The sequence below is a fragment of the Haliotis rubra genome, unplaced genomic scaffold (assembly GCF_003918875.1).
Source record: "Haliotis rubra isolate DU_JTF1 unplaced genomic scaffold, ASM391887v1 Scf168, whole genome shotgun sequence".
NCBI lineage: Eukaryota > Metazoa > Mollusca > Gastropoda > Lepetellida > Haliotidae > Haliotis > Haliotis rubra.
Window position 1 is genome coordinate 1,092,306 of NW_025765647.1, and position 27,445 is coordinate 1,119,750.

General features: G+C 41.9%; 1 protein-coding gene across 3 annotated transcripts; it reads right to left on the reverse strand.

Annotated features, from left to right (window-relative positions):
* LOC124272282 (NXPE family member 3-like) lies at positions 1–27,445 on the reverse strand. Of its 3 annotated transcripts, none has more exons than XM_046707449.1 (4): positions 16,327–16,474; positions 3,524–4,246; positions 2,286–2,338; positions 1–949 (listed from the first exon to the last, which is right to left on the reverse strand). In XM_046707449.1, exons 1-4 carry the CDS (start codon positions 16,407–16,409, stop codon positions 459–461), a joined length of 1,350 nt encoding a protein of 449 aa, XP_046563405.1. In that variant the 5' UTR covers positions 16,410–16,474; the 3' UTR covers positions 1–458. The 3 variants fall into 3 exon arrangements, with proteins under 3 accessions (XP_046563405.1, XP_046563404.1, XP_046563403.1); XM_046707448.1 differs by lacking the exon at positions 16,327–16,474 and adding an exon at positions 26,889–27,445 and having other exon boundaries at positions 2–949; XM_046707447.1 differs by lacking the exon at positions 16,327–16,474 and adding an exon at positions 13,363–13,699 and having other exon boundaries at positions 4–949.

The window sequence follows — 27,445 nt, forward strand, 5'->3', positions numbered from 1 at the left end:
CACTAGGCTACCCCATCGCCCCGCAATAAGAAGTGGACATAGTAGTAATGAATTTAGTTGTTATCAGAGACCATTAAACCGATTTCATATAATTACAAACAGCCCAACAAGCACACACACGCGCGCACGCACGCACACACTCACACCCATCTTTTCAGCCCTCACAAACGGATCCCATGAAATGATTGATGAGGGAATCAAGGGCTAACGAGTTTGGATGCTGGTCGTCGTTTTCTGTGGCCACTGTCAAATCTATATTATTTAAGAAAAGCACATTGTTCTCGAGCCCCTTAAATGCGTCCCGCTGAATTGTGTCGTATGGGAACATCCAACAGTCATCCAGAAACCCTATTTTGCCCCTACCCTTGAAAGCATGAGTCCCTCGTATCGCCACTTTAACCCCGGGGGCGCGAGCAGCTAACGATTTGACAGATCGGGCAATTCGTTGCATATGTGTTCTAAAAACCTCTGGAGGGGAAGGGGTTAAAATGAAGGTATATATGAATGAGAAATATATCCCTTGAATTATTTGGAATGTCATCAAGATAGGCATGAGTTGCTCTGTTGTAAGCCAGTTTGTTGAACGTGTATCCATGATAAAACGGGTACTCATGAGGCACCAGCATCAGCGAGATGTTCAAGTTCTTGTCCATTGCCACTGCTGGTTTGTGCCACTTGGAATGGTGCCATTGCTCTGTGACCAGTTTCAATCCTAAACGCTCAGTTAAAGTATTGAACCACGATCTGGAAGAGGAATCGCCATGGATCCAAAGTCTCCGGTTTTTCAGACATTCTCTGTATATTTTCGGATCAGCTGGAATTGTGTTTTTACAAGTTAGAGACCTCCAGGAATTCTTGTAGAAGAAGCCAACAGGTGTTGATGCCTCCCAGCTTTTCCTCAAAGGCGTTTTGTTACAAGGGACACTTGGCAAGGAAACTGTCTCTTGGTCTGCAAGAGAAATCATTTGTTGATGAACCACAGTAAAACAACGTTAGTCGAGGTAGAAGGTACTTCGCGTTATCCGAGGTTTGACATAAGGAATGCGCAAGGACCAAGGTTTTACTTCGAGACAACAGCAAGATGGACTCATCAAATTTAAAGTCAATATGAGTGAGTGAGTGAGTGAGTGAGTGAGTTTAGTTTTACGCTGCTTTTAGCAATATTCCAGCAATATCACGGCGGGGGACAGCGGAAATCGGCTTCACACATTGTACCCACGTGGAGAATCGAACCCGGGTCTTCGGCGTGACGAGCGAACGCTTTAATCACTGGGCTGCCCGACCGCCCCATTTTCAACATGAGCGAGTTTGTATCCATATAGTTTGTATCTATCTATATTATGTATAAGTATGAACAAGTACTCAATACTAAGGACTCTTGACAGTTGACACTAACTAGGACTCTTCTGCATTCCATATATTAGAAATAACAAATGTTTTATACAAGCCTTTTATGACGTCATAAACAAAATATGACATCCTCATGTGACGTCATATCTTCTATTCACCAATCAGCATTGGGCGTTGCTAAAAGTGCACAAGTGCAAATGTCTGGTTCAATGATTGGTCTACAATTGCTATCCTTTTTCAGTCTACTGCCAAGGTGGCCTTTTCCTGACTCAACTGAGTAAGAACATAGTTTGTGACTGTTCACGCACGCACGCACGCACGCACGCACGCACGCACATACGCACGCACACACCCACGCACACATGATACAATACGATCTGTCGCAGTCGCAGCTTAATGTACGACGAAATCCCGAAACGATGCACTTATAAAACGTTTCCCTATGTGGTGAAACCTACAAGCATGGGTATGGTGCTGGCAATCCGAACTCTCACATAATATTGAGACCTCACAGGACACGTGTCTCGGTCCCACAGGGAAACAAACATTCAATGACGTATTCACCGCTTGTTTGTGTCTAACTGGTGTGTCAACTACTGCTCATTACCAGGCATATTGGACCCGTAAAGATCCGAGTTAGAATTGATCTTCAGTAACCCATGCTTGTCGTAAGAGGCGACTAACGGGATCAGATGGTCAGGCTCGCTGACTCGGTTGACACATGTCATCGTCTCCCAGTTGCGTAGTTCGATGCTCATGCTGTTGATCACTGGATTGTCTGGTCCAGACTCGATTATTTACAGACCGTCGCCATATAGCTGGAATATTGCTGAGTGTGGCGTAAAACTAAACTCACTCACTCACTACAGGCATATTTTATGTGACAAAGCTGGACTGTTGTGTGAATCTTTAATCAGCTGACAACGTTAACATACCTGACGTCACTTTAATCTCAATAGCTGTGGGAATGGTTTGATGTAGCATGTTTCTGAAACAAAGGTAAGGAATGTATTTTATGAAACACTGAAGTTAGAATAATAATATTGTTTGAATTCGAATTCGAAATAAGAATATTATTATGGTTTACAGATTAAAAATAGTATGCAGCAGAGAGGGTTCGGGTGATCCTGGCACAGTCAGGCTGGTAAGGCTCATCATCAGCTCAGGGCCCTTGCCCCCTCTTCACTTAGCCCAGACAGCGAATGGGACTTCTCCCAGGAAACGCTGCCTAGTCGAACCAACCAAGAACATTCCGGAGAATTCTGCTTTACGCAGTGTCATAAAGGCTGTATATCATTATTATTATTATCATTATTATTATTTCAAAATAATGACAAACACAGTAATACATAAACATGATTTGGAGCGATTCCGAAAAAACCCACCCTGTCTAAAAATACAAAGATAACGAGAATGCGAAACCAGCCATATCATGGCGGAAGACACATTTTACCCAAGTAGGGAATCGAACCCAGGCCTTCAGTGTCACAGAAAGTCTGCAGGCTATCCCACCACCCCATTATGTTGGAGTACACGTCATACAGAGGTAATCAGTCTGTCGAAACAAACATCATATCCAAATAACCATAACTCTAAAATACGCACCAAATCAAGAAAACTGTCATGTCGAAAAACGTCTTATATGGAAATAGTCAGTACATGGAAACAACCATCATTACTTGATAATAGGTTCGTTGATATAACTAGAACGGCGCGGTAATCAGCTGGTTGAAAGAACCGCGTTACCAGATAATTAGAGTCGAAACTATGCAACATAACTAGAAAATAAGTTTTATCCAGTCTAACGTAACAATCATCAATGTTGAAATCACTGCCATGTTGGCTGAAATATATAATAATATTCATCATTATCAGTCACCACTGCTGAGAGTGAGTGAGTATGGTATTACGCCACTGTTAGCAATATTCCAGCAATAACACGGCGGGGGACACCAGAAATGGGCTTCACACATTGTACCAATGTGGGGAATCGAACCCGGGTCTTCGGCGTGACGAGCGAACGCTTTAACCACTAGGCTACCCCTCCACCCTCCATTGCTGAGAAACGGATCATCAGCCTAATCACCAAAATATTCAAATATGAATGAACATGGTATTGACATAAACAAATATGAAATAATAAATATATGAATAAATTGATTAAAAGTTGTACCCTTGGAAGAATTTTGCTTCGTGTGGCGTAAACAGAGATGGCTGTTTATCCGGTTCACGTAGTCCCGTGAAGTCGTGACACAGCAACTTCCGGTGTGATGGTTTCCCACAATACCATGGGAGACCGTAATTCTCGGCCGTCAAGTTACAGACGTTCGTAAATCCTCGGATATTTGGGATAGGCAGGCACAAAGTCTCCTCTTTGACGCCGTCGCTCTCGAACATCGCTGATATATTCCTCAGTGTGTAGTAATCGCGATATACCCTATAGAATATATCCACATTTTCTTTACGACTGGCTATGGTGGCCTCGATTTTCGGACTTCCGGTCCAGAGAGCTCGGAGAGTTCCTGTGTAGGTGCCGTCTTTGTTGTCAGTGACAACACCGGCTGCTCGTGCTTCTTTCGACTTTTCGCTCATCCATATTCTCACGTTATCCCCTCCCTTGGTTTTACGTCGCTTGTACTCGTCGAAAAGTTGGATTTTTACAGAAATTGTGTCCCCTAGTTTAAAGTCCGTTTTAGTTGAAGCGAGTTGAATGTTTGAATTTGGAGCATATGAACAGCTTTTAGGGTCCGTCTGTGCAATAGTACTCCCTAAGGCGTTTCCCTGGTCTGCCTTCAAATCAGATAGTGTTTTCCCGTTCACAGACATCGGGCCTTGCCAGTCACTAGAACGTCGAACTTCCTCTCTGACATCTGGCTTTGAAAGAGGCGTGCTCTCTCTGAAATCAAAGCAGAATGAATTGTACAAATATAGGATCATCTGAAACGAAAAGAGGATAATTTCTCTGCAAAAGTATTGTCTACAGCAATATGTAAATTACTTAAATCATGTTTAGAACACCCACAATGGGAAGGCTGTGAGTGGCAATACCCGCCAGGAATAACTGACTAACTACAGCTGCATGAGTGAGTGAGTGAGTTTGTTTTACGCCTCCTTTAGAAATATTCCAGCATTATCAAAGCGGGGCACACCAGAAATAGGCTTCACACATTGTACCCATGTGGTGACTCGAACCCGGAACTTCGGCGTGACGAGCGAACGCTTTAACCACTAGGTTACCCCACCGGCCCAGAGAGCTGCATGAAAACATCGTGTGATCTTTAACTTGGTGTGCTTTGTATGTTACATGTAGCCATGGCAACTAACATTCATAAGGACGCACAATTAAAACTTGCTCTTTGAGATCTAAACATGATAAAAATTAAAAATGACACTTTTATCTTTTGGATACCAGATCCCATGATGGTAAAACATGAACTGAACCTAGTCAACTTTAGTAGGCTACGTAGCAAAACAACCTCTCCAATCAACTCAATATTGACCTCTGGTAAATGGAAACCAGATAGCCACATCGGATTCAAAAGGTTACGTTCGTCCATTCCTCTGCGATCGTCGCGCGCTGAAACAGGGGAGGTTATCCTGCACACTAATTTGTTTTAAAAACTCTGCTGAACCAGCCTGGTTCCCTGGGTCTGTTGCGCCTGCGTTACCGCCTGCGCAACAGACCCAGGGAACCAGGCTCCTGCTGAACATTTGAGATGTTCCTGGTATGTAAAAGTTCGGTACGGTACACGTCAAATATATTTAAGTGTGATGGTTATGTGGATTTTTTATCACGTTAATTCCAACACAGGAAACATGTCAACGTTGGTACAACATTCTCGCTTTTCTTTTTGTTGTTGTGACAATTAGAAAATAACGTTGCCCCATCGTCAAGTTGTTTGAATGTTTAATGTAGCATGACGCCACGGTACCCAAACACACTCGTGGAACATTTATATAATACTGCATTTATATACATTTTTATTCATCATTGTCATATGATACGATTTATGATTGTCATGCTATGCATTACGGATATGACTGTTATGTATCTTTACCCACATGGTTGTCATGTTATTCATTAATGACATGCTTGTCATATTGTTAGTCATTGACATGATTGTCATATTATTCATTATTGACATGGTCAACATATTATTCATTATTGATAGGGGATGTGGGGTTGCCTAGTGGTTAAAGCGTTCGCTCGTAACGCCGAAGACCCGGGTTCGATTCTTCACATGGGTACAATATGTGAAGCCTATTTCTGGTGTTCCCCGCCGTGATATTGTTGGAATATTGCTAAAAGCGGCGTAAAACCATACTCACACACTCATTATTGACATGGTGAACATATTATTCATTACTGACATGATTGTCATATTATTCATTACTGACATGATTGTCATATTATTCATTATTGACATGGTGAACATATTATTCTTACTGACATGATTGTCATATTATTCATTACTGACATCATTGTCATATTATTCATTACTGACATCAGTGTTATGTATCGTCATCTCTTCGTGGCAGGGTTGATATTCATAGCAAGATTTTTGTGCTAATCCCCAACTGTTGACAGGGGGGTGCTACCCTCGGAGCGGTCTCTCTGTACCTGGCGGCCATGGGGCTGGGTCCAGGTTGATGGCATGTGTCAACCAAGTTAGCTAGCCTAACAACCCGATCCCGCTAGTAGGCTCTTACGACCAGCAGGGACACGGGTTGCTGAAGACAAATTCTAACTCTAATTTCCATTGGTGTACGCATTAGGTTTTCAGTACTGGAATTCAAGCATGAATAATCATCTATAATGAAACTATACACCAGGCGTGTTGCAACCCACTTTTTGTGTAAACCCGATATGTTACAAAGCTTCAAATTTAGATAGTATTGAGGGCTTGCCCCAGCCTTTTGTGCAACACTCATGTGTAAGCCCGGGCTTTTTGTATCATAGTAGCTACGCCCATGCATACTGACAAATACTGACAGTCTTCAAAATATCAATATTTGAACAAGTGTTTTTATACCCTCCTTCTCCCTGTTGGCAAGCAAATAATTATTCACGTCCATAATGTCAAGACCATCGGACAAGCTCCATTATAATCAGATAAATGCAAACCTGTTTGAGCAGCATTTGGGCTGGTTTGCCTTACAGTCACTGAACCATGTTACTTTCCCTACTGCCCAGCCCTCCCTGCAATGCTAAAGCCCTAAATGAAGCAAGTCTAGATTTCGCCAGGTACTGGTCTCCCTGGGGCTCCTTTTCAATTTAAATGTTTTTTTTTGTTACAATCCAGATTATACATATTCAGAGGCTAAGCCTTTGTCTACATTTATTCGCTAAAAAGCATGTGTCATGACACACGTATTCGCTCTGCAAAGCGCTTGCTGGGAGCAATCGATACAAGCAACTACATGTACCAGTATCGACTACCCATACGTTGACCACGTGGGAAATAAATCTGGATATCACACTCAACAGTCGTGTTTATATTTCCCATGCTGTGAGTGGCCTTTGACACTGTGTTGCTAAGAGACCATAAAGGACATCGCAGAACATCCGTTCTGTCGCTTTAGCATTTTTATTCTAACAGGTTCATCCTGTTATACTCTGAACATCATTGATACGAGGACCAAGAAAAGTAGCACCCCACCCTACCCTACTCCAGCCCTCCCCTCACCTTTTGAAACAGAACTGGTATTGCTACCAAGCCTTATCGGTTATACAAAACGGGAACTCACACAATACAATCACCAAACTGTTCACCGCGTGACTTTAAAGGCGGTGTGATAAGGATTACACGTTCAATCCCTCAGCTAAAGATTTTAAAGTTGAAAGGATGGGGCGTAGGTGTCATTTCCAAGTCTGACGTATCAGTTAAAAAAGTTATGTCCGACGAAATTCCTTATTTTGACTTCGACCATATGAACATATGTCTTAAACATAGGCAGGAGCCACGCACACCCCACCCTCCACACTTGTCCCCACCCTTGTCCTGAAAGTTTATTGAAAGACCATTGAAACTCTCGTGAAACGGGTGAAAATGAATTGTGCACCGCGTTTCTCAAGAGTGTGCACCCACCTCCCTTTTTCAAAGAGTTATATCCCCCCCGTTCTTGCATGTTTTTATGACGGGTGCCACAGGTCGAGCAGGAACCGCTCACCTTTCGAGAACACCTGGTGTCATTACTAGTCGATAAAGATTAAGAAATTCATGCGATAGTCGTAATCGTTCGTTGTGAAAATGGTGCTTATAATTGTCCTGTATGATTCTAGTGTATATCATATGCCATCAAAATTATCAATTTTTATATGTTAGATATTAGGGCTGCGCAATATAACCGGTATTTACCGGTTCAGACATGAAAACGATACGTATTGCTATACGCTGATCTAAAACCGGTATTTTGAAATGCATTCGGAAAACTTCGTAACACTAGGAAATCTTCGGATGTTTCCGTTTTTTAATTGTTCTTTTCCCTGTTTCATTAGTGCCAAGTGTTACTTACATTCTTATTTTATCATGATTAATTTGTTTTATGAAAGGTTAATCAATCATAGTGATTTTGTTGTGTTTTTGCTTTATAATCAAGCATTAACTCGATTATAAGTAGTTTTTGTTAAAAAAAATAATCCTTGCAATATATTGCAATACATATCGCAATATATGCTTCCGCATCGCAATACCCACCCCTATTAGATATACATGTTCCTTAATTCATAGCATGTCCAATACAGCCTTTATGTTGACAACTTCAACGGCTTTATACAGGTTACATTTATAGGGTTACACTCAACCACCCCCCTGGTGTCATCATTATTTATCAGTGATCCATACACACTGAATGGTACAATAAAGTCTGCCTTCAGAGACTGTGATAATACAGATTATACTACACCGTTTTATGTTTTATCAATAAACATGCCCTTACGATAAAGTCCGAATCGTACAATGGATTCTGCATTCGGAGACATCTTGTAATAATACAGATTATGTTATACAGTTTTATGTTTTATCAATAAACACGATCTGACGATAAAGTCCGAATCGTACAATGGACAATAGAGATTTCTTATGATGATGGAACTCGTCTTTGTGTCTATATTTATTTCCCATCTTTAACCCGTGAGTTTATACTAAAATATGAGACAATTTATTTCGATTTGTAGCCTGTCGGTTTTCGAACTGACAACTGTAGTCATAGTAGTGTTAGCCCCTAATTCATGTGTATCACATATAACATTGATAAAACGGAGTGCAGTGGATATACGCATGATTACACACAGGTTTGCAAATCTAAACCACATTACCACATTTGTAACCACGGAAACCATTGCCCCCGCCCTAATATTGATTTAAAGTGTCCTGTTTTGAGTCGGACCAAAATATGCATTACAGCTGTGCTCTTCACATTTTCATCGTCCTATTATTACAGCTGGTTCCTCACATTCTACGCGCGTCGTATTGTATTATTGTACATTGTATCATAAAGAAACACGGATTTCAGAAAGCCTGAAAGCCACCCTAAGGGTTCTTCCACATTTCATTGGCAAGCTATTATACAATAGTACGCGGAAGGAAAACTAAAGGTCTGAAAACAGATTAAAGCTTATCTACATGTTTTTATTTAATTGTTTAATTTTCGATTGGGTTTCTAAAAACTCCCTCTAAACCGACATCCATCTAAACCGACATTTTTCACCGGTCCCAAGCGATGACGGTTTAGAGGGAGTCCACTGTAATATAGAACTATGTCCTATAGTGTTCAAGATTTCACATTTGACAGACATAACCCTCTCACTCTGTACTCAGTGTTCTGAAGAGTCTGGCGTAGAAGAACACGGCTGTGATAGAGCCGTTACGGTGATGACATTATATACCGTCACACGGCTGTGATAGAGCCGTTACGGTGATGACATTATATACCGTCACACGGCTGTGATAGGGCCGTTACGGTGATGACATTATATACCGTCACACGGCTGTGATAGAGCCGTTACGGTGATGACATTATATACCGTCACACGGCTGTGATAGAGCCGTTACGGTGATGACATTATATACCGTCACACGGCTGTGATAGGGCCGTTACGGTGATGACATTATATACCGTCACACGGCTGTGATAGAGCCGTTACGGTGATGACATTATATACCGTCACACGGCTGTGATAGGGCCGTTACGGTGATGACATTATATACCGTCACACGGCTGTGATAGAGCCGTTACGGTGATGACATTATATACCGTCACACGGCTGTGATAGGGCCGTTACGGTGATGACATTATATACCGTCACACGGCTGTGATAGGGCCGTTACGGTGATGACATTATATACCGTCACACGGCTGTGATAGGGCCGTTACGGTGATGACATTATATACCGTCACACGGCTGTGATAGGGCCGTTACGGTGATGACATTATATACCGTCACACGGCTGTGATAGGGCCGTTACGGTGATGACATTATATACCGTCACACGGCTGTGATAGAGCCGTTACGGTGATGACATTATATACCGTCACACGGCTGTGATAGGGCCGTTACGGTGATGACATTATATACCGTCACACGGCTGTGATAGGGCCGTTACGGTGATGACATTATATACCGTCACACGGCTGTGATAGAGCCGTTACGGTGATGACATTATATACCGTCACACGGCTGTGATAGAGCCGTTACGGTGAAGACATTATATACCGTCACACGGCTGTGATAGAGCCGTTACGGTGATGACATTATATACCGTCACACGGCTGTGATAGGGCCGTTACGGTGATGACATTATATACCGTCACACGGCTGTGATAGAGCCGTTACGGTGATGACATTATATACCGTCACACGGCTGTGATAGAGCCGTTACGGTGAAGACATTATATACCGTCACACGGCTGTGATAGAGCCGTTACGGTGATGACATTATATACCGTCACACGGCTGTGATAGGGCCGTTACGGTGATGACATTATATACCGTCACACGGCTGTGATAGGGCCGTTACGGTGATGACATTATATACCGTCACACGGCTGTGATAGGGCCGTTACGGTGATGACATTATATACCGTCACACGGCTGTGATAGAGCCGTTACGGTGATGACATTATATACCGTCACACGGCTGTGATAGGGCCGTTACGGTGATGACATTATATACCGTCACACGGCTGTGATAGGGCCGTTACGGTGATGACATTATATACCGTCACACGGCTGTGATAGGGCCGTTACGGTGATGACATTATATACCGTCACACGGCTGTGATATTTACAAGTTAATTTTAAGTTAACTTTAATAAAATTGTATTTCTATATTTTATGGCGATGTGTAGGCAGCATGGTTTTAACTAAGACGTCACAGACTGCCCCAGTTTGATGAGGTCGTGAAATGATTCACAATTCATCTGGCTCACTGGTTACACCAATTATGTGTTCTTTGCGCTTATTCAGTATAGTTTTGTAACGTACAATGTGATTGATACAATATCAAGTCCGTACCAGACCGCCAAACTTTTCTAGCGGCAGAGCCTCGTTTTGAGAGTTCCACGATCTCCAGATTTCCGTTTGTCAGAGCCCGCTGTACGGCAGAGCAGGCTGCACGACGTGTTTGCAAGGATTAGAAGGAGCGTAATGTTGCAATATACAAGTGCTCAGATGTATCAAATAATACTGATTGACATTTATGTATCCAGCAAAATATATATATGAATTGGTCTCAAAATTCTGGACTGGTTATTGTACTAATATGCGCACTAGGACGGAACCCAGTCAGCAGGAAACGAGACTGTTGTGTAATCAATATTTTGACTTGATTGCGAATCTAAGCTGCAAGCAGGTCAGTCCATGCTCCCTCAACCGTGACGGACACGGGGACTGGTCTAATGTGCACATTGGCAGAATTTCTTCAACCTAAAGGGTGCGACATTAGGAAGGGTGGATGCCCATCACACGCCGTGTTATTTGAAAATATCCCCTGCAGTTCTTGTCTGATTGTAGTATGCAAGCAGTGTAGGCTTTTTCTGATTTTCTAATGCGTGAATGCTATAATGACTGATCCAATTTCTGTGTCTGACCTGGACATTTAATCACGTCATGTAAAAAATATGATGTCTAATACCTATGAGATTGAAAACACACACTTGATTTATTTGAATCCGTAAACTAAACAACCCCACTTTGCCATTGCTAGAAAAATCTGAAACAAGGTATAAACTGATGTCTTTCAGTGGCATTTAGAAGTTGTACATTGATGTCCAAGATATTTTTTATGGATTAAACTTCTTTTTTAATTTCTCTCACAACGTTTCGAGACCATTCCAGGTCCTCTTCATCAACTGCCAGTTCACCTGATGAAGGGACCTGGAATGGTCTCGAAACGTTGTGAGAGAAATTAAAAAAGAAGTTTAATCCATAAAAAATATCTTGGACAAGGTATAAACTGTTTTTAACTTTAGTACACAGCAATTGCTCATATGTATTTCTTGAGCAACAATGAAGTTCTGTTCGTATCCTCAAAACAGTGTCTACCCCTAAGTGTTTTAGGCAATTAAAATTGCATGCAATACAACGAGTACTACTCCCTTGCTGTAGGCGGCGTGTTTGGTGGTATAAACCTACACCTGTTTATTAGTCATTCACTTGATGTTCAGCTGATGGATTTATAACAAACTTTAATGGTATAATTAATGGTAACACCATTTAAATTGCTCTGGATCAGTATCCCTTTAAGTCACGTGGAATTATTTCAGCTATACAGTGATTTGATTAAAGGTCACATGCAACCAAAAATCAAACATAATTAAAACACAATTATCACTTATTCATAACATATAATATGCATTGCTGGTTATGAAAAAACATATAAGCAAAATTATAAGTGTACAATCGCAAATCAAAAGTGCAATATTTTGTACTTGGGTTAACTTCCCATGAAACGAAGCAGCCGGGATACCGAACCCAGTCAGAGCTGGTGGGTGTGCACTCAAGTGTAACGGCTGGTTCATTTGCAGATGCCCTCACGGCTCATTGTGTATGTATATATAGAGATGTTGGGTTTTGTAAATACATGCTTATTTTTTGTGTATAACATTTTGCAATCAACAGACATCATAACATGTCATGTGTACAAGTATCACACCTGCCTATCTGTGTAATTACATAATGTGACAGAGACCGAATTCGGGCCATAAATCAATGCGTTTTGTTTATGGTTTATAGCCTGATAGGTGTTAAGTTCAAATTGCATGTGGTCAGTGATCGAAGTTGTGTATTGAATATTGTCATTAGCAGACGGGCAAGCAGACACACAGGTGTCAATAAACAGACATTGAGTTTTGTCTGTGACAACGACATATCTATATCACAGTTAGAAATTCTGTCAACGCTAAATAATGACATTGCTTTTAAGTATCGAACTGAGAATGTGACTCAGTAAGAAAACGTGTTGTGAAATAATACATTTCAAACATAAACCTGCCTACAAAGGACAGTAAAATAACCACATGATCACAGGTTGAGATTTAGCATGTAACCATACAATATATCATCATATTTAACAAACAATACAAAAACGGCCTATAGATCACCAGCAACTGAAGGTAGATCACCATGCTAGGGACCACGAAGACAGTACTTTTGCTACCTGCATGGACCCTTGCTGGATTTACACCATCCCTTCAGCCTTTGGCGATTGTACAGTAACTCCAATTAACCAAACAATAAAAGAACAATCATATATTCTGCGATTAAAACACGGAGGATGACAAATACTTTGATTGAAATGGGACTTGCATACACTCTCAGTTTTTAGGCTAATGGAAACATGCACGCAAAGCCATAGATTGTTAAACATTAAATGCCAAGTAATCACCAGCAATGTATTCATGGCCGAAAAACTACATTTGAATTGAAAAGGTAATATATTTAGCGATATTCTGAACTAGCCTGCCCTCCTATGTTTAGGGCTTTTGCATGGGTCATACATTAGTACTCACCGGACGTGCAGAACCAGCAAAGACAGACAAACACTAAATAGTCCTAGCATGACCACAAAGTGAAAGGCACCCTTCGTCCTCATGGTACCTGGTGCTGAATGGAACGGCAGCTAGTATCAAGTTATCAAGTATTCAGTTACGAAACTTATAAATCCTATTTATCCACGGTGAAAGTCATTTCATGCTAAACTGGCTCCTCTTCGGTTTGGCACCCCTAGCTCAGCGCGTCTATCCTTTACGAAGACAGGAACCTGGTCATTCTTGGCCCACTTGTGTTATTCCTCGACAAGCCGATTGTACCGGGTTAGGGAAAGGACGACTGGTGCAAAACTGGTAACAACAGGATAAAAACATATCTCCGTTTTCATTGGCCTAGATTAGTATCACGTGACAGAAAATAAACACAGGGGGTATTGTAACATGCTGAGGGCTGTTGCATAGGTACAGTAGTTATGCATCATAAGCCATTAATCATATCATTGAGTTGATTCGGTCCATAGGACGTGTTGCACGCCATACTATATCTCTGTGTAACATTCTTTCAATGCTACCCGTAGTGCAAGACATGTCACAGTGACCTTCTTCGCCTGGTGTCGCTCATTTTCGGGTATCAATTCATGTAAGATTCATCTCGATTTTGCATTTAATGTCCACTGTCATCGGTACGGTTTCAGGGGCGGATCCAGGATTTTGGAGTAAGGGGGTGCACAACAAATAAATCATGAAGTCCAAAGGCTAGGGGAAAATGATCCTCAGGGAATTGGAGAGGGGGGGCACACACACAACACCAACCCCCATCCCCATTTACATTCTCTATTCTATAGATTTTGTGAGTAACACATGTGGGAATTCACCGCAATCGACAATTTTGTGACCTTGGCCTCGCGAAAGATTGCGTCAAACCAATGTTGTTCTGATGAAATCATTGAATTATTGAAAGTACGGTTATAACGAACTCAGTGGGCCCACTACTTTTAAATCTCAAAATTTTATTCAAATTAGGATAAAAGTTGTTTAACAAACGATCATAGATTCAAATCGCTATTACTGGTTTGTATTACAAGGGGGTAAGCGCAGTAGTTGGAACAGTGAAACAAATGCACGTGCGGTACGTGAAGAGCGTTTACTTATAACAAACCTTGTCGTTTTCGGTGTTCATTTGATGTGCATACCCCTTGTAATACGTACCCATAATAGCCATGTGAAACTATGCCATGTGAAACCTAGCCATGTGAAACTTTTATCCTAAGTCGAATAAAATTCTGAGATTGAAATGTTCAATTGGCAAGGTAAAATCATGAGGATTCGCAGTCTTAATTTCACTTTATTTGTTTTACTTTTTGGTTTAAAGTGACATTCATCGGTACGTTTTCACTGCAAACAGACTATAACCATAACATAAGTATTTGCAAAATATGAACGGGCATCGCCGAGTGAATGACGCTGTAACCATTGCCACGCCTAAACTAAAACATATACAGTATCAATAATATGTAGTGAGCGAGGTTAGTTTTACGCCGCACTCAGCAATATTCCAGCTATATGGCGGCGGTCAGTAAATAATCGGGTCTAGACCAGACAATCCAGTGATCAACAGCATGAGCATCGATCTACGCAATTGGGATACGATGACACGTGTCAACCAAGTCAGCGAGCCTGACCACCCGATCCCGTTAGTCGCCTCTTACGAAAAGCATGGGTTACTGAAGATCAATTCTAACCCGGATCTTCACGGGTAAATTTAACGTGTATCACTTTCATAATGTCAACCCTCATCAAGCCCCATAAGCGTTGTGACGCGGCGTTAATTGGGCCTACGTCTATTTAGAGAAGTAGATATTTTTTCCCGTTTGTGGGGTTGTTGTACTTTACTACAAAACTGTTATTTCAAATATAACGTGTTGGCACTTTTTTGAAGAAAAACAAGACACGGCTTATTCACATGCTCTCACAACTGTAGATACCCGCCTTTCACCCAGTTGTTATTGAGTCATGTGAAGGTAAAGGTGACTGATCCGATTACATTTCCGTCCGGCCGTCAACCAGCGGATGACGACCCAACCTTCGCACAGCGTCCTGAACACTATAGACTGACGCCTAGTCTTTGAACACTGGGACGGCCGTTGACCTGGTTTGTTCTACAGTCCCTGAACCACAGTATTCTCCCTTCAGCCAGACCCTACCGCAATGCAGAAACCATAAAGGAAGGTCTAGATTTTCTTCAGACTACACGGGCTCCTCTTCAATTATAATGGAATTATTCTGTCAAAATTATATATCGTCGGAGACTGAGCGCCAGTCTAGCACCGACCCTAAAGCCTTTGTGTGCCGTACCCGTGTACTGGCAACTGGGCTATCTAAATTTGGATTTTCGCATCTCGCTTCTTTTCAGTCTCAGGAATAATGTGTTTTTATCAAAATTGTACATTTTCACAGTATATATCCTTAGGTTTGGCCTTTGTAAATGACTCCAAGAAACACACGCACACACTTTAAATATATATTCGGTATATTTGTCTCAAATATAATATCGATATAATCCACACAGAAGAAGCCTCTCCACCCTAAACCCCAATACGCTCCCACTCACAATTCACCCTGAGCACTAATTCCTGGCTGTTGATTAAAAATAATAGATTTCGTCTCAATCTAAATCTGCTCATCGGAGATCGGAAAGAAATATGCTTAAAAATTATGGGAAAGGGGTAGGGGGTTGATTTTGTACATGACATCAAGGGGGGTTCACTTACTTTGTGCATAACACGGTTTTTTCGTGTGTGTGAGGGGTGTCATTCACATTGTACATGCTTCTCCATACAAAATCATCATCACCCCCGTTCAGATGTTTTAGTATCCTCACAGTATCTTCGCTCCTCATTTATCTCGATATCATTAAGATTACTAGAACGCATGCGGAGACAGCACCCGCCGACAACACACCAAATAGCACGTGAAACCTCTCACCTGTTGTGTAACGATAAAGCCAGGAGAGAGAGACTGAACAGTCCAACACCGATAACAATGCAAAACGTCGATTTCGTCTTCATCGCAAATCGCTGCAGCTGATGCCCGAGACGGCTGGGATATTATTATTCGTCTCATGAACACGCACCCTAATTGTCACGTGTATCGTTGGGTAGCTCGATTGTAAGGACATCTGATTGGCCGAGGTGAATAACCTCTGAAGATTATACTATCTGCAATAAGTCAATAAAACATGGGTGCCTATATATGTGAATATTTCAGTTTAACGTGGACTTTATGAGTGTGTACTGCTTTAGTTTTATGTACAACACGCTGTATAAAGCCTAGCGAAGGACGCCTCACGCAAGACCTTGGTACAGAAGCTAACGAGGGTGTTCACATAAAACTATTCAAAAGAGGTGAGCCTTTGTCACGTATCCGTCAAACGGGGTTTGTGTTGAGGCGGAATGGGAGAGATTCTTTCATCTTCTCAGATATCACGAGCAGTCGGTTTTCTTTGTGGCAGGGTAGGCGGATATCTCCTCACCCCTCAGACATTTATTTCCCGGGTGTGTGTGTGTGTGTGTGTGTGTTTTCTTTCTTTCCTTATTCAGAATGTTTGGTTGTGACTGGTTGTCGTAATAAAAGAGAAGTTGTTTGATATTGATTATTCTAACTGGTATTCACAGCTATGGGATGATACTGGCTGTTGTAACGGCAACAAACTACGAACGTTCAGTCTGTTTGAGACCTCTTTATCAGTATCCGCACTATTTTCAATAGGTTGCAACAAAATACCCTGGCCAAATTACGATGTGGAACTTTACCTCTGGAGATTGAGCTTGGTCGTTTTTCACGGCCTAAACCCCCTCTTGAACAACGGCTATGTAAATATTGTAAGAATAGTGCAGTTGAAGACGAGGTCCATTTTTTATCGAAATGTAATATATGTTCTGGGGTCAATTTTATGGCAAAAGGCATGCTCTCGTAACCCTCTGTTTAGAATTTATGACTTCTGTCGACCAGACTATTTTTATTATGGAATGCGATAATCTAGTATATCCCTTAGCTGCTTCAGTGTTACTTATGTTTAAAAGAAGAAAAGTATTATAACGTATGATATTACACCACCCACCTTTTCTATAAGTTTCACTATGTGTGTCTATCTATGCACTGTTTTATGCATTTTAATTCTCTCTCTCTCTCTCTCTCTCTCTCTCTCTCTCTCTCTCTCTCTCTCTCTCTCTCTCTCTCTCTCTCTCTCTCTCTCTCTCTCTCTCTCTCTCTCTCTCTCTCTCTCTCTCTCTCTCTCTCTCTCTCTCTCTCTCTCATGGGTTCAACGGGTGAAGCCGATTTCTCGTGTCCCACGCCTTGATACTGCTGGGATATTGCTAAAAGCCGCGTAAAACTAAACTCACTCACTCATTTGTATGGGGATGTATGTTTACAGGTATGTGTTGTACGTATACATGTATCTATGCTTGCATGTATGTGTTGTACGCATGTGGGTATCTATGCTTGCAGGTGTGTTGTACGTATGTAGGTATCTATGCTTGCAGGTATGTGTTGTACGCATGTGGGTATCTATGCTTGTAGGTATTTGCTGTACGCATGTAGGTATCTATGCTTGCAGGTATGTGTTGTACGTATGTAGATATCTATGCTTGCAGGTGTGTGTTGTACGTATGCAGGTATCTATGCTTTCTGATGTGTTGTACGTATGTAGGTATCTATGCTTGCGGGTATGTGTTGTACGTATGTAGGTATCTATGCTTGCAGGTATGTGTTGTACGTATGTAGGTATCTATGCTTGCAGGTGTGCGTTGTACGTATGCAGGTATCTATGCTTTCTGATGTGTTGTACGTATGTAGGTATCTATGCTTGCAGGTATGTGTTGTACGTATGTAGATATCTATGCTTGCAGGTGTGTGTTGTACGTATGCAGGTATCTATGCTTTCTGATGTGTTGTACGTATGTAGGTATCTATGCTTGCGGGTATGTGTTGTACGTATGTAGGTATCTATGCTTGCGGGTATTTGTTGTACGTATGTAGGTATCTATGCTTGCAGGTGTGTGTTGTACGTATGCAGGTATCTATGCTTTCTGATGTGTTGGTAGGTATCTATGCTTGCATGTATGTGTTGTACTCATGTAGGTGTCTATGCTTGCGGGTATGTGTTGTACGCATGCAGGTATCTATGCTCTCAGGTGTGTTGTACGTATGTAGGTATCTGTGCTTGCAGGTATGTTTTGTACGCATGTGGGTGTATATATGCTTGCAGGTGTGTTGTACGTATGCAGGTACCTATGCTTGGAGGTGTGTTGTGCGTATACAGGTACCTATGCTTGGAGGTGTGTTGTACGTATACCGGTACCTATGCTTGCAGGTATGTGTTGTACGTATGCAGGTATCTATGCTTGCAGGTGTGTTGTACGTTTGCAGGTATCAGTGGTTGCAGGTGTGTGTTATGTGCACCCCCGCATCCGCCCTCAGGATCTGCCCTGAGTAGCTGTAATATAATGAGTGATTGACTGAGTAAGTGAGTTTAATTTTACGCCACTTTCAGCAATATCCCAGCATTCTCACGACGAAGGACGCCAGAAATGAGCTTCACACATTGTACATCTCGGCGGAAGGGAATATACCTGCGAGTAAGACGCGTGTATTCAGGGGTCTTTCTATGTGCCCAGCACCTATTGTTTCAGGTGTAAAATCACCCATGCGTGCTGATTGGTCAAACAGTGGTGGGGTTAAGGGGGGATCTCTGAGAGTTAGAGAGAATTTTAGTCAATTAATTTGTAGGAGTGAACACATTTCACTTAGTGCTGGATTGTGGATCAGTTGGTGAACTTTATCTAAACTAAAATGATATAGTGGGGTTAGTGATGTGTAAAGTACAGAGGCTACCTCCTGATGTAACATATGTTACAGATGCCAGAAATTGCGATTTCTATAGCCAATTAAGTTATAGTCTATATCAGACTTCTGGTCTCCGGTTACGCAGAATCATGAGTGAATGAGTGAGTTGAGATTTACGCCGCACTCAGCAATATTCCAGCTATATGGCGGCGGTCTGTAAATAATCGAATCTGGAGCAGGAGGTCCAGTGATCAACAGCATGAGCATCGAGCTGCGCAATTGGGAACCGATGACATGTGTCAACCACCCGACCCCGTTAGTCGCCTCTTACGACAAGCATGGATTACTGAAGATCAATTCTAACCCGGACCTTCACGGGTCTACGCAGAAGCATGATCCCCCCATAACGATATAAAGTTAACAGAGACTAATGGTCAGATATGTGCATAAGATTTTATTCAAACTCAAAAACATTCAAACAATATATTCATACATGTCAAGACATAAAAACACCATATCATAAATGCTTTGAAGAATGATGGTAATTTTATGGATATACAACGACATTAGAATCTATGTCGAAACTTCGCCTTTCACAGAATAAAGTGAGTGAGTGAGTTTAGTTTTACGCCGTACTCAGCAATATTCCAGCTACATGGCAGCGGTCTGTAAATAATCGAGTCTGAACCAGACAATCCAGTGATCAACAGCATGAGCACCGATCTGCGCAAGTGGGAATCGATGACATGTGTCAACCAAGTCAGCGGGCCTGACCACCCGATCCCTTTAGTCGCCTCCTACGACAAGCATAGTCGCCTTTTGTGGCAAGCATGGGTTGCTGAAGACCAACTCTACCCCGGATCTTCACGGGTCTATAGAATAAAGAATATATCCATAAAATTATCATCATTCTTCATCACCTCAACTTCTAAAATGTCCATCAAAGAAGTCATACAGACTCTGTCAATTAGCACTCTTTATAGCGTCAGCACTACACACATGTACATACAAATACATTCTAGATAACACAATACATCAAATTCAAAACTGTATCATATGAGACGCTGCATCAACATACGGCATCAAACATCTTGTGCCGATTACAACTTCTGTCTCGTAGGTCCCAAGTCTTTCATCAAGTTGCCTGTACATCTTCCTTCTTGACCTCATAACACATTTACATTCAACTGACTGACTGACTGAGTTTGGTTTTACGCCGCTTTTAGCAATATTCCAGCAATATCACGGCGGGGGACACCAGAAATGGGCTTCACTCATTGTACCCATGTGGGGATTCGAACCCGGGTCTTCGGCGTGACGAGCCAACGCTTTAACCACTAGACTACCCCACCGCCGCACATTCAACTGAACAATTCCTACCTCTGCATAGGCTTGTTCTCTTTGCTAAATAGACAAAAGTTTGTTCAAATTAGGGTGGTGGTGGCCAACAATCTTATTCAACCTACTGCGCCACCCTTCAACGTGGTTAGTGGTGCGTGGGCCCACAGCCTCGTAATGGTTCCACGGCTTTCTCGACAACTAACCCTCCACCCACTGCTCAGTTACATAGTCAGCAAACCTTCAGACAGGGGCTTTATTTGTTGGTGCGTTGTTCAGGGATTCGAACCATACGTCTCCAACTAAATCGGTCGGAACAATCGGTAGAGGAACAGCTGTCTTGACGAACCTGTTGACATCGGTGTTATTCTGGTAAGACGTCTACAAGCCAACTGCCTGGATCTTCCTCCACAAATACTGACCGTAATGAAAATCAAAGCCATTTACTTCGGCGTTTGGGAACACGGACTTAACACTGTTTCTTGCTGATGTTTCATAGTCCATGAAAAACTAAGGATTGCGACTGGTTTGATAAAGTACTGTCGGAAACTGTTTTTCAATTTTTTATCTACAATTTATGTAGTTGATATGTGAAAGTGTGAAATATCCGCTAAACTGAGTTCGGCATAAGTACAGTCTCGGTGGTAGGAAGAGTGGAAGCGTGAAAAAGGACTTTACTGAGGAGAGATTAGTGCAGAAATGAGCAATTCTGTTTTTTGTCCAAAGCCACTTATTTGGAACAGACCATGCTTTATGCAAACTAGTGTGCGATGATGTTGTATTAAAGGACATTTTTTAAACGCCCATTTTGAAGTTTGACTTAGCTTCATTATAAACGGTAACTGGCGTAAATAATAACTTTAATACTGAAACTATAAGGATGTAGCTACTATGGAGTCTCACTATCACTATAAAAAGAAACAGGTAGGAGGGGTCGTCTCAAAAGCAAAACCAGGACGGGTGTCGCAGACGGTGGTTGGGGTCGGGCTGGGGAACAGAGATATCAGCTAAGATAAGATAATCCTTTAGGGGAATTAAACTGGGGAAGTACACGGCATGTCATAATTTACAAATAATATTCAGTCCTGTCGATTGAGTCATGTCACCTATATAATATGAGCCATTTAATGCGATGGCTGATGGCTTTTCTATGGCTATCATGCTCTTTTACACATCTCAACATAAACTTTATGAAAGAAAGACACGTAAGATGTTAATCAACAGATGCGACATGTTCAACACACGTGAACAAGCATAAAATATCTTTGAGATGACCCCCTTGTGCCTGTAGGCAGCACATGAATTTCATGCCAGGTGAGTCGACGGTCCGTCGTCATACCTGGCTGAGCGACCTAATTGTTTGATCAATTGTTTTCAGCAGCTATTCATATTTTTTTCAATTTTATGATTAAACATGCTTTTCCGGATATCCTATTACGCATCCCACTGAACGCCCAGTTACGCCGATGTGGGTTATTTCGACATATGCTATTTGCAATTGTGTCAATTTTAGGGATACAGAGTAACATCCTAAAAACATTTTTTTCTATCTCCGACAGTACTTTAGCATCTCATCTCTCACTGTCTGGTGTACGTGGTTTCTTTCTTGTCAGGACACAGGGCATCCACTATGAGAAACATTGTGCCGTTGACGTGGACTTGAATGATGTAAATCTGGTGGAAGATGGCGGGGCAGGAATGTTCCATCGCAGAACCACGTGGAAGCTTCTCCAAGATGGATGAGGTTGTCTATTGGTGCCAGGATGATAATCTTGTCTCTGTCACCATCTTCTTTGAGGATGAAGTTTTCACCACTGAAGGTCTGACGCCATTTTGCTTCAATGTTGACGTCTTCACGGCTTGTAGGTATTTGTGGTACAAGCTTCTGTGTTTCGCTGTACAGGGATGACAGGGCGGAATATAGTGGCAGTAACTTGGCAACCAGTGCTTCTTTTCTCAAACCTGTAATAAATTGAACATTAGATTAGTATGTCAATTTAAAAAAATAAGTAAAAGCTTATAAAAACATTAATCACACTTATTGAATATATGCTGTAATGATAGCGAATGATAACGATTGATTTCAAGTTTGAGCTAGCTGAAAATGTCCGTTTGGACAAATCTGCAGTGCAAGATAAACGTAATTAATCAATAAACGTGTTATCGGTTAATCCTCTGCTGATAATTCATCGGAATGTTCCCATCCACCCAGTCCTGTTTTATGGATTTAATGAACCAGTCAAGCGTGATAGTCCCCTAAAACAACAGGTATTGGGTGAAACTAGATACCCATGTACTGGATCGATACAGAGCGGACTTGAGGTTGTTGAACATGGGAATCTTTGTGATGACTTGTGCATCTGTATTTGTGGCTCTCAAATCTGAGATGAAGAAAGAGCTTAGTTAGTAGGAAACACATGAATGCAAATTTGTATCCTTTTACATGTGTTTTAAAATATTTAACACAGATGTTCCCGACTACAAGTAAGCATGGATAAGCAAATATATAATAATTACCTGAAACTGTGTCTTGGTGTAAGGCTGGAATCGAACGAGGTGTCTGTCAGACGGATTCGCGAAGTTCAGCAATGATGATGTCTGTAGAGATCTTGCTCTCATCTGGTTGATGGTTGTGCTGGTTGGAGTACGTGGTAACAATACCACCTTTGGTATTGATTGTAGCTCGACAATCTTTCTGACAACATCTCCAATGAATAGACTTTAGTTTTCTGGTTTTAATACTAATTTTGTATCCCATGGGAATCAAATATGCCATCCTCGTCCATTTGGAATGAAACGAGTTCCGTTTGCAATCTGAGCATTCGCCATGGTTAAGTGATATTTACTTCTTTTTGATATTTATTTATATTATACTATATATATATATATATATATACTGAGCCGCAAAAGAAACGCAAGTCAAAATCCAGATTTATAAAAACTTTACTTTTGACACATAATGCATGAAAACAGGTACATAATAACAATCAACACGTATTGCATGATTATTGGGACATGTCAGTCAATGCATGGAAACATTTTTGGTTTACTTTGCATTGAGGACAAAATGGAAATTGATCCAACAAGTCAGTAGCGCGTATGTCCACCTCGTGCATTCACTACAGCTGTGCACCGCCTGAACATGGAGTGAATCAGACGGTTGACAAAGGCCCTACGGATTGCCGCACATGTCCGGATGATGGCCTGGAGTTCTGCTGCAGTTGTCGGGCGTGGTCGGACTTCATTCAGTCGTCTCTGCACCTCGTCCCAAAAATGTTCGATCGGGTTTAACTCGGGACTGACAGCAGGGCATGGCAGTAGTCGGATGTTGTGCTGCTGGACAAATGCCTGAGTGACTCTACCAGTGTGGGGCCTGGCATTATCTTGCTGGAAAATGTGTTGCTGGTGTCGGACGAAAAATGGCACAACCTGGGGTCGGAGGATCTGGTCGATATAACGTTGGGCAGTGACTTCATTTCCCCGACCTGGCCCAATATTCTGGAAGAATACTGGCCCTAATCTCTGATTCAGGCCAATCGCTGCCCATACCATAACGCTCGGACCTCCCTATGCATCAACTTCCATTACACATTCGTCAGCAAAGCGTTCACCTCGTCTTCGCCATATTCGAACTCGGCCGTCAGCATGAGAAATGCAAAACCGACTTTCATCAGAGAACAATACCAGTCTCCACTGTTGTTGACGCCACTTTCGATGCAACGTAGCCCACTACAGACGATTCTGACGATGTCTCTGTGTGAGGATAGGACGTCGAGCTGGACGAAGACAACGGAAGTGGACTGCTCTGAGTCTGCGCCGAACTGAATCTCCGCTTATTGCTCGTTTGTGACGTCCAATAGTCTGTCGGGCAGTCTCGTTGGCAGATAAGAATGAATCCCCGATGTCCGAACGTTGAATGTGTCGATCTTGCCGTGGTGTTGTGACTCTCGGACTTCCAGGACGTTGGCGGTCAGCAGTGGTCTGTGTAGCAAAACGTTCCTGAAGACAGTAGATCGTCGTTATGTGCACATGGAATGCATTGGCAACATCTGCAACACTCTGTCCAGCTTCAAGACGGCCGATGGCTTGTTCCCTCTGTTGCGTCGTTAACCTTGGCATTCTTGGTGGGCGTATGTCGGGAGTGATTGAAACTGATTTGAGGGCATATTTATACCCCTATGTGTCCGTGACAAAATGCGCATCATGATTGTCATGAAAAACTTCTGCAACCACATCCCACGGGCAATTCAATTGCTGCGTTTTGGCGATGTGCAATATCCAGGAAAAATCACCAAACAGAACCTGAACATTACAAAACTGTTTTTTCACAACAAAGGTGACCAATGTGTAGTTACACAATAATATTTAACAATATTCTGTCGAATATGTATTAACAATTTTTATGCGGTTCAGTATATATATATATATATATATATATATATATATATATATATATATATATGCGTATTATATATATATATATGTATGTATATATATATATATACGTTCTGATTTGTGTTCACTTTGTTAGATAAGTGATTTATGATCGATGTGAACTCATACTCAAGATTGACAGCAACCATACAAAGATGATTAAGTGTTCACCTATCAAAACTAATTGCTGTCAACGTCAATTGATTGAACTGTTTTCAATTATCTCACCTGATGCAGTTTTACAGGCCTTCATATATAAACTTGATTATGAATTCTTACAAACAGAATTTTAATAGTTAAGTGTTAGGTCTAATTTGTTTAGTATCCAGATGAAAACCTTGTTGTGTTCCCTTTTTAACAAAGGGATTAAAATTTTATGGATATAATTTCACAGGTAACTTACTAAACCTACCCCGTGGCTGACCAAACTAATCCTAATCCCTAATAGATAGGTCGATAGACATCACATTGTTACATGATATGAATGAAAAATATAGATGAGGTAATAAAATTGTTGGCACGAAACATCAGTCGCTCTGGATCAGTGCCCCTTTAAAGAAACTCGGATCTGGCACTTTCTAAAGATTAGGATCACATTTATCAGGTTGTCTCTACATGTGTGTGTGTGTGTTTTACCGACTGCATGAACTGACCGTGATAACGCCGTGATAGCGTTGGAATAGTCAGTGAGTGAGTGAGTTTTGCTTTACGCCGCTTTTAGCAATATACAAGCAGGGGACACCAGAAATGGGTTTCACAATTTGTAACCATATGGGGAATTGAACCCGGGTCTTTGGCGTGACGAGCTTTATCCACTAGGCTACCCCACGGCCCTCGTTGGAACAGAGCTGGAAGTAGCTTCAACCATACACGCTTGTATTATTCACGTGAATGTGGAAATAGAATCCCATCTACAACGTACGTGGCCGTCACTGCAGGGCGACGTCAAGCAGCGACAGTCGTGACAGAGTTTATGCATCACTGTGATGCAACCAGGTGTCTGCGAGTTGACCTATCCTGCACACCGGCTGCACGTCATAAAACATGGGAGTGAGCCCTACAGGAAACTGGGTAACGGAAACGCACTGGAGCCCTACAGGAACCAGACTTGTAAGTTTCCGCTTTCCGAAACTTGAAGGAAATGTAGAGAAACAGTCCGGAAACCTAATTGAAACTTAAGCTTCCATTTTTTTTTTGGTGTCCGGAAACCAAGTGAGTGTTGGCTGAGGAACTGTTCATAATTTATGGCTAGGGGGTGTGATGATGATTTTACAGAGAAGCATGCACAATGTGAATGTCCCCTCCCTCCCTATAAAATTTATGCACAAAGTAAGTGACCCCTCTACATGTCATGTACAAAATCAACGACCCCTCCTTCCCATAATTGTTTAGCATAATTTAAAAATAATTTTATGTACAAAATTGCATACCCCTTAGTAAAATTGATGATCATCACCCCACCAATACCCTATTAAAATCACCCCAGCCCCCAAGCCATAAGTCATGACCGGTCCCTCACCGTTTAATGATAAACATCCAAGCAGAACATCATTATCGCAGCTGCATATCTACACTGTCATGGGATAAGGACAAACTTTATGGTTATTCGGCTGATGCGACGTTTTGAAGTTGTTCATCCATAAAGTTCGTCCTCATCTGATTCACCAACTTCTAAATATGCCACTTAAAGAAGTTACACTGTCATGGCTTAATGACATTTAGAGCGTGCCAAACATTTACTGTCCCAGGACCTTGTTGATTTCACCCCACATGCCGTCAGGTCATCTAATTTCTCCCTGTCGATCACCAACAGAATCAACCAACTATAAGTAGTCACGAGCATATACCGACACGATTATACTGTGGAATATTTATACCATCTGTGGCACAACGCTTGCATACTGGGATAATATATGTACAACTCTTACCTGACGGTTAAGGCTATCACAAGCAGACAGGAACAAAACGCTCCGAATATCGTCACAAAACCGAATACATGTTTTGTCTTCATTGTTTTGCTTGACTTTGAGAATCTGCCAGGAACCACAGACTGTTATTTGGTGCCACGGAAGAGGACAACGCGAGCTTGTCCTTCCCGAATGCTGTTTATGACGTGAATGGTGAATGCCACCAGCTGTACTGTTAATAATCTCGAATCTCGTGAACAGCTGCGCTTTTTCAAATGTGAATGCGTACTGTCGGGCAGGAGATCCGCGTAGTGGTACATGGACATTCCCAAATAGACGTCTAGTTGGTTAATGGCTGAACGCGTAAAACCGGAGCATCTCGCAGATCGATAACCAGGATCTAGGACAAAGGAGACGGAGGTGGAGGAGAAGTATCGATTTTGGGCATTGCGGCTTCATCTTCTCCAGATGCAGCAAGGGTGAAGTGACTCGAATAATCGAATAAGCATATCACAGGGATGTATCCAACAAAGACGTTCTGATATGTTATGAATGACAAGTAACCCATAAATCCACAC

What these genes read in the sequence shown, in the direction of transcription:
- LOC124272282 (XM_046707449.1), bottom strand. Translation starts at nt 16,409, where the DNA reads ATGAAGACGAAATCGACGTTTTGCATTGTTATCGGTGTTGGACTGTTC. An exon ending in GAAGCAAAATTCTTCCAAGG is followed by an intron (nt 2,339 to 3,523) that starts GTACAACTTTTA and finishes CCTTTGTTTCAG; the next exon opens with AAACATGCTACATCAAACCA. An exon ending in TGAGATTAAAGTGACGTCAG is followed by an intron (nt 950 to 2,285) that starts GTATGTTAACGT and finishes TTTCTCTTGCAG; the next exon opens with ACCAAGAGACAGTTTCCTTG.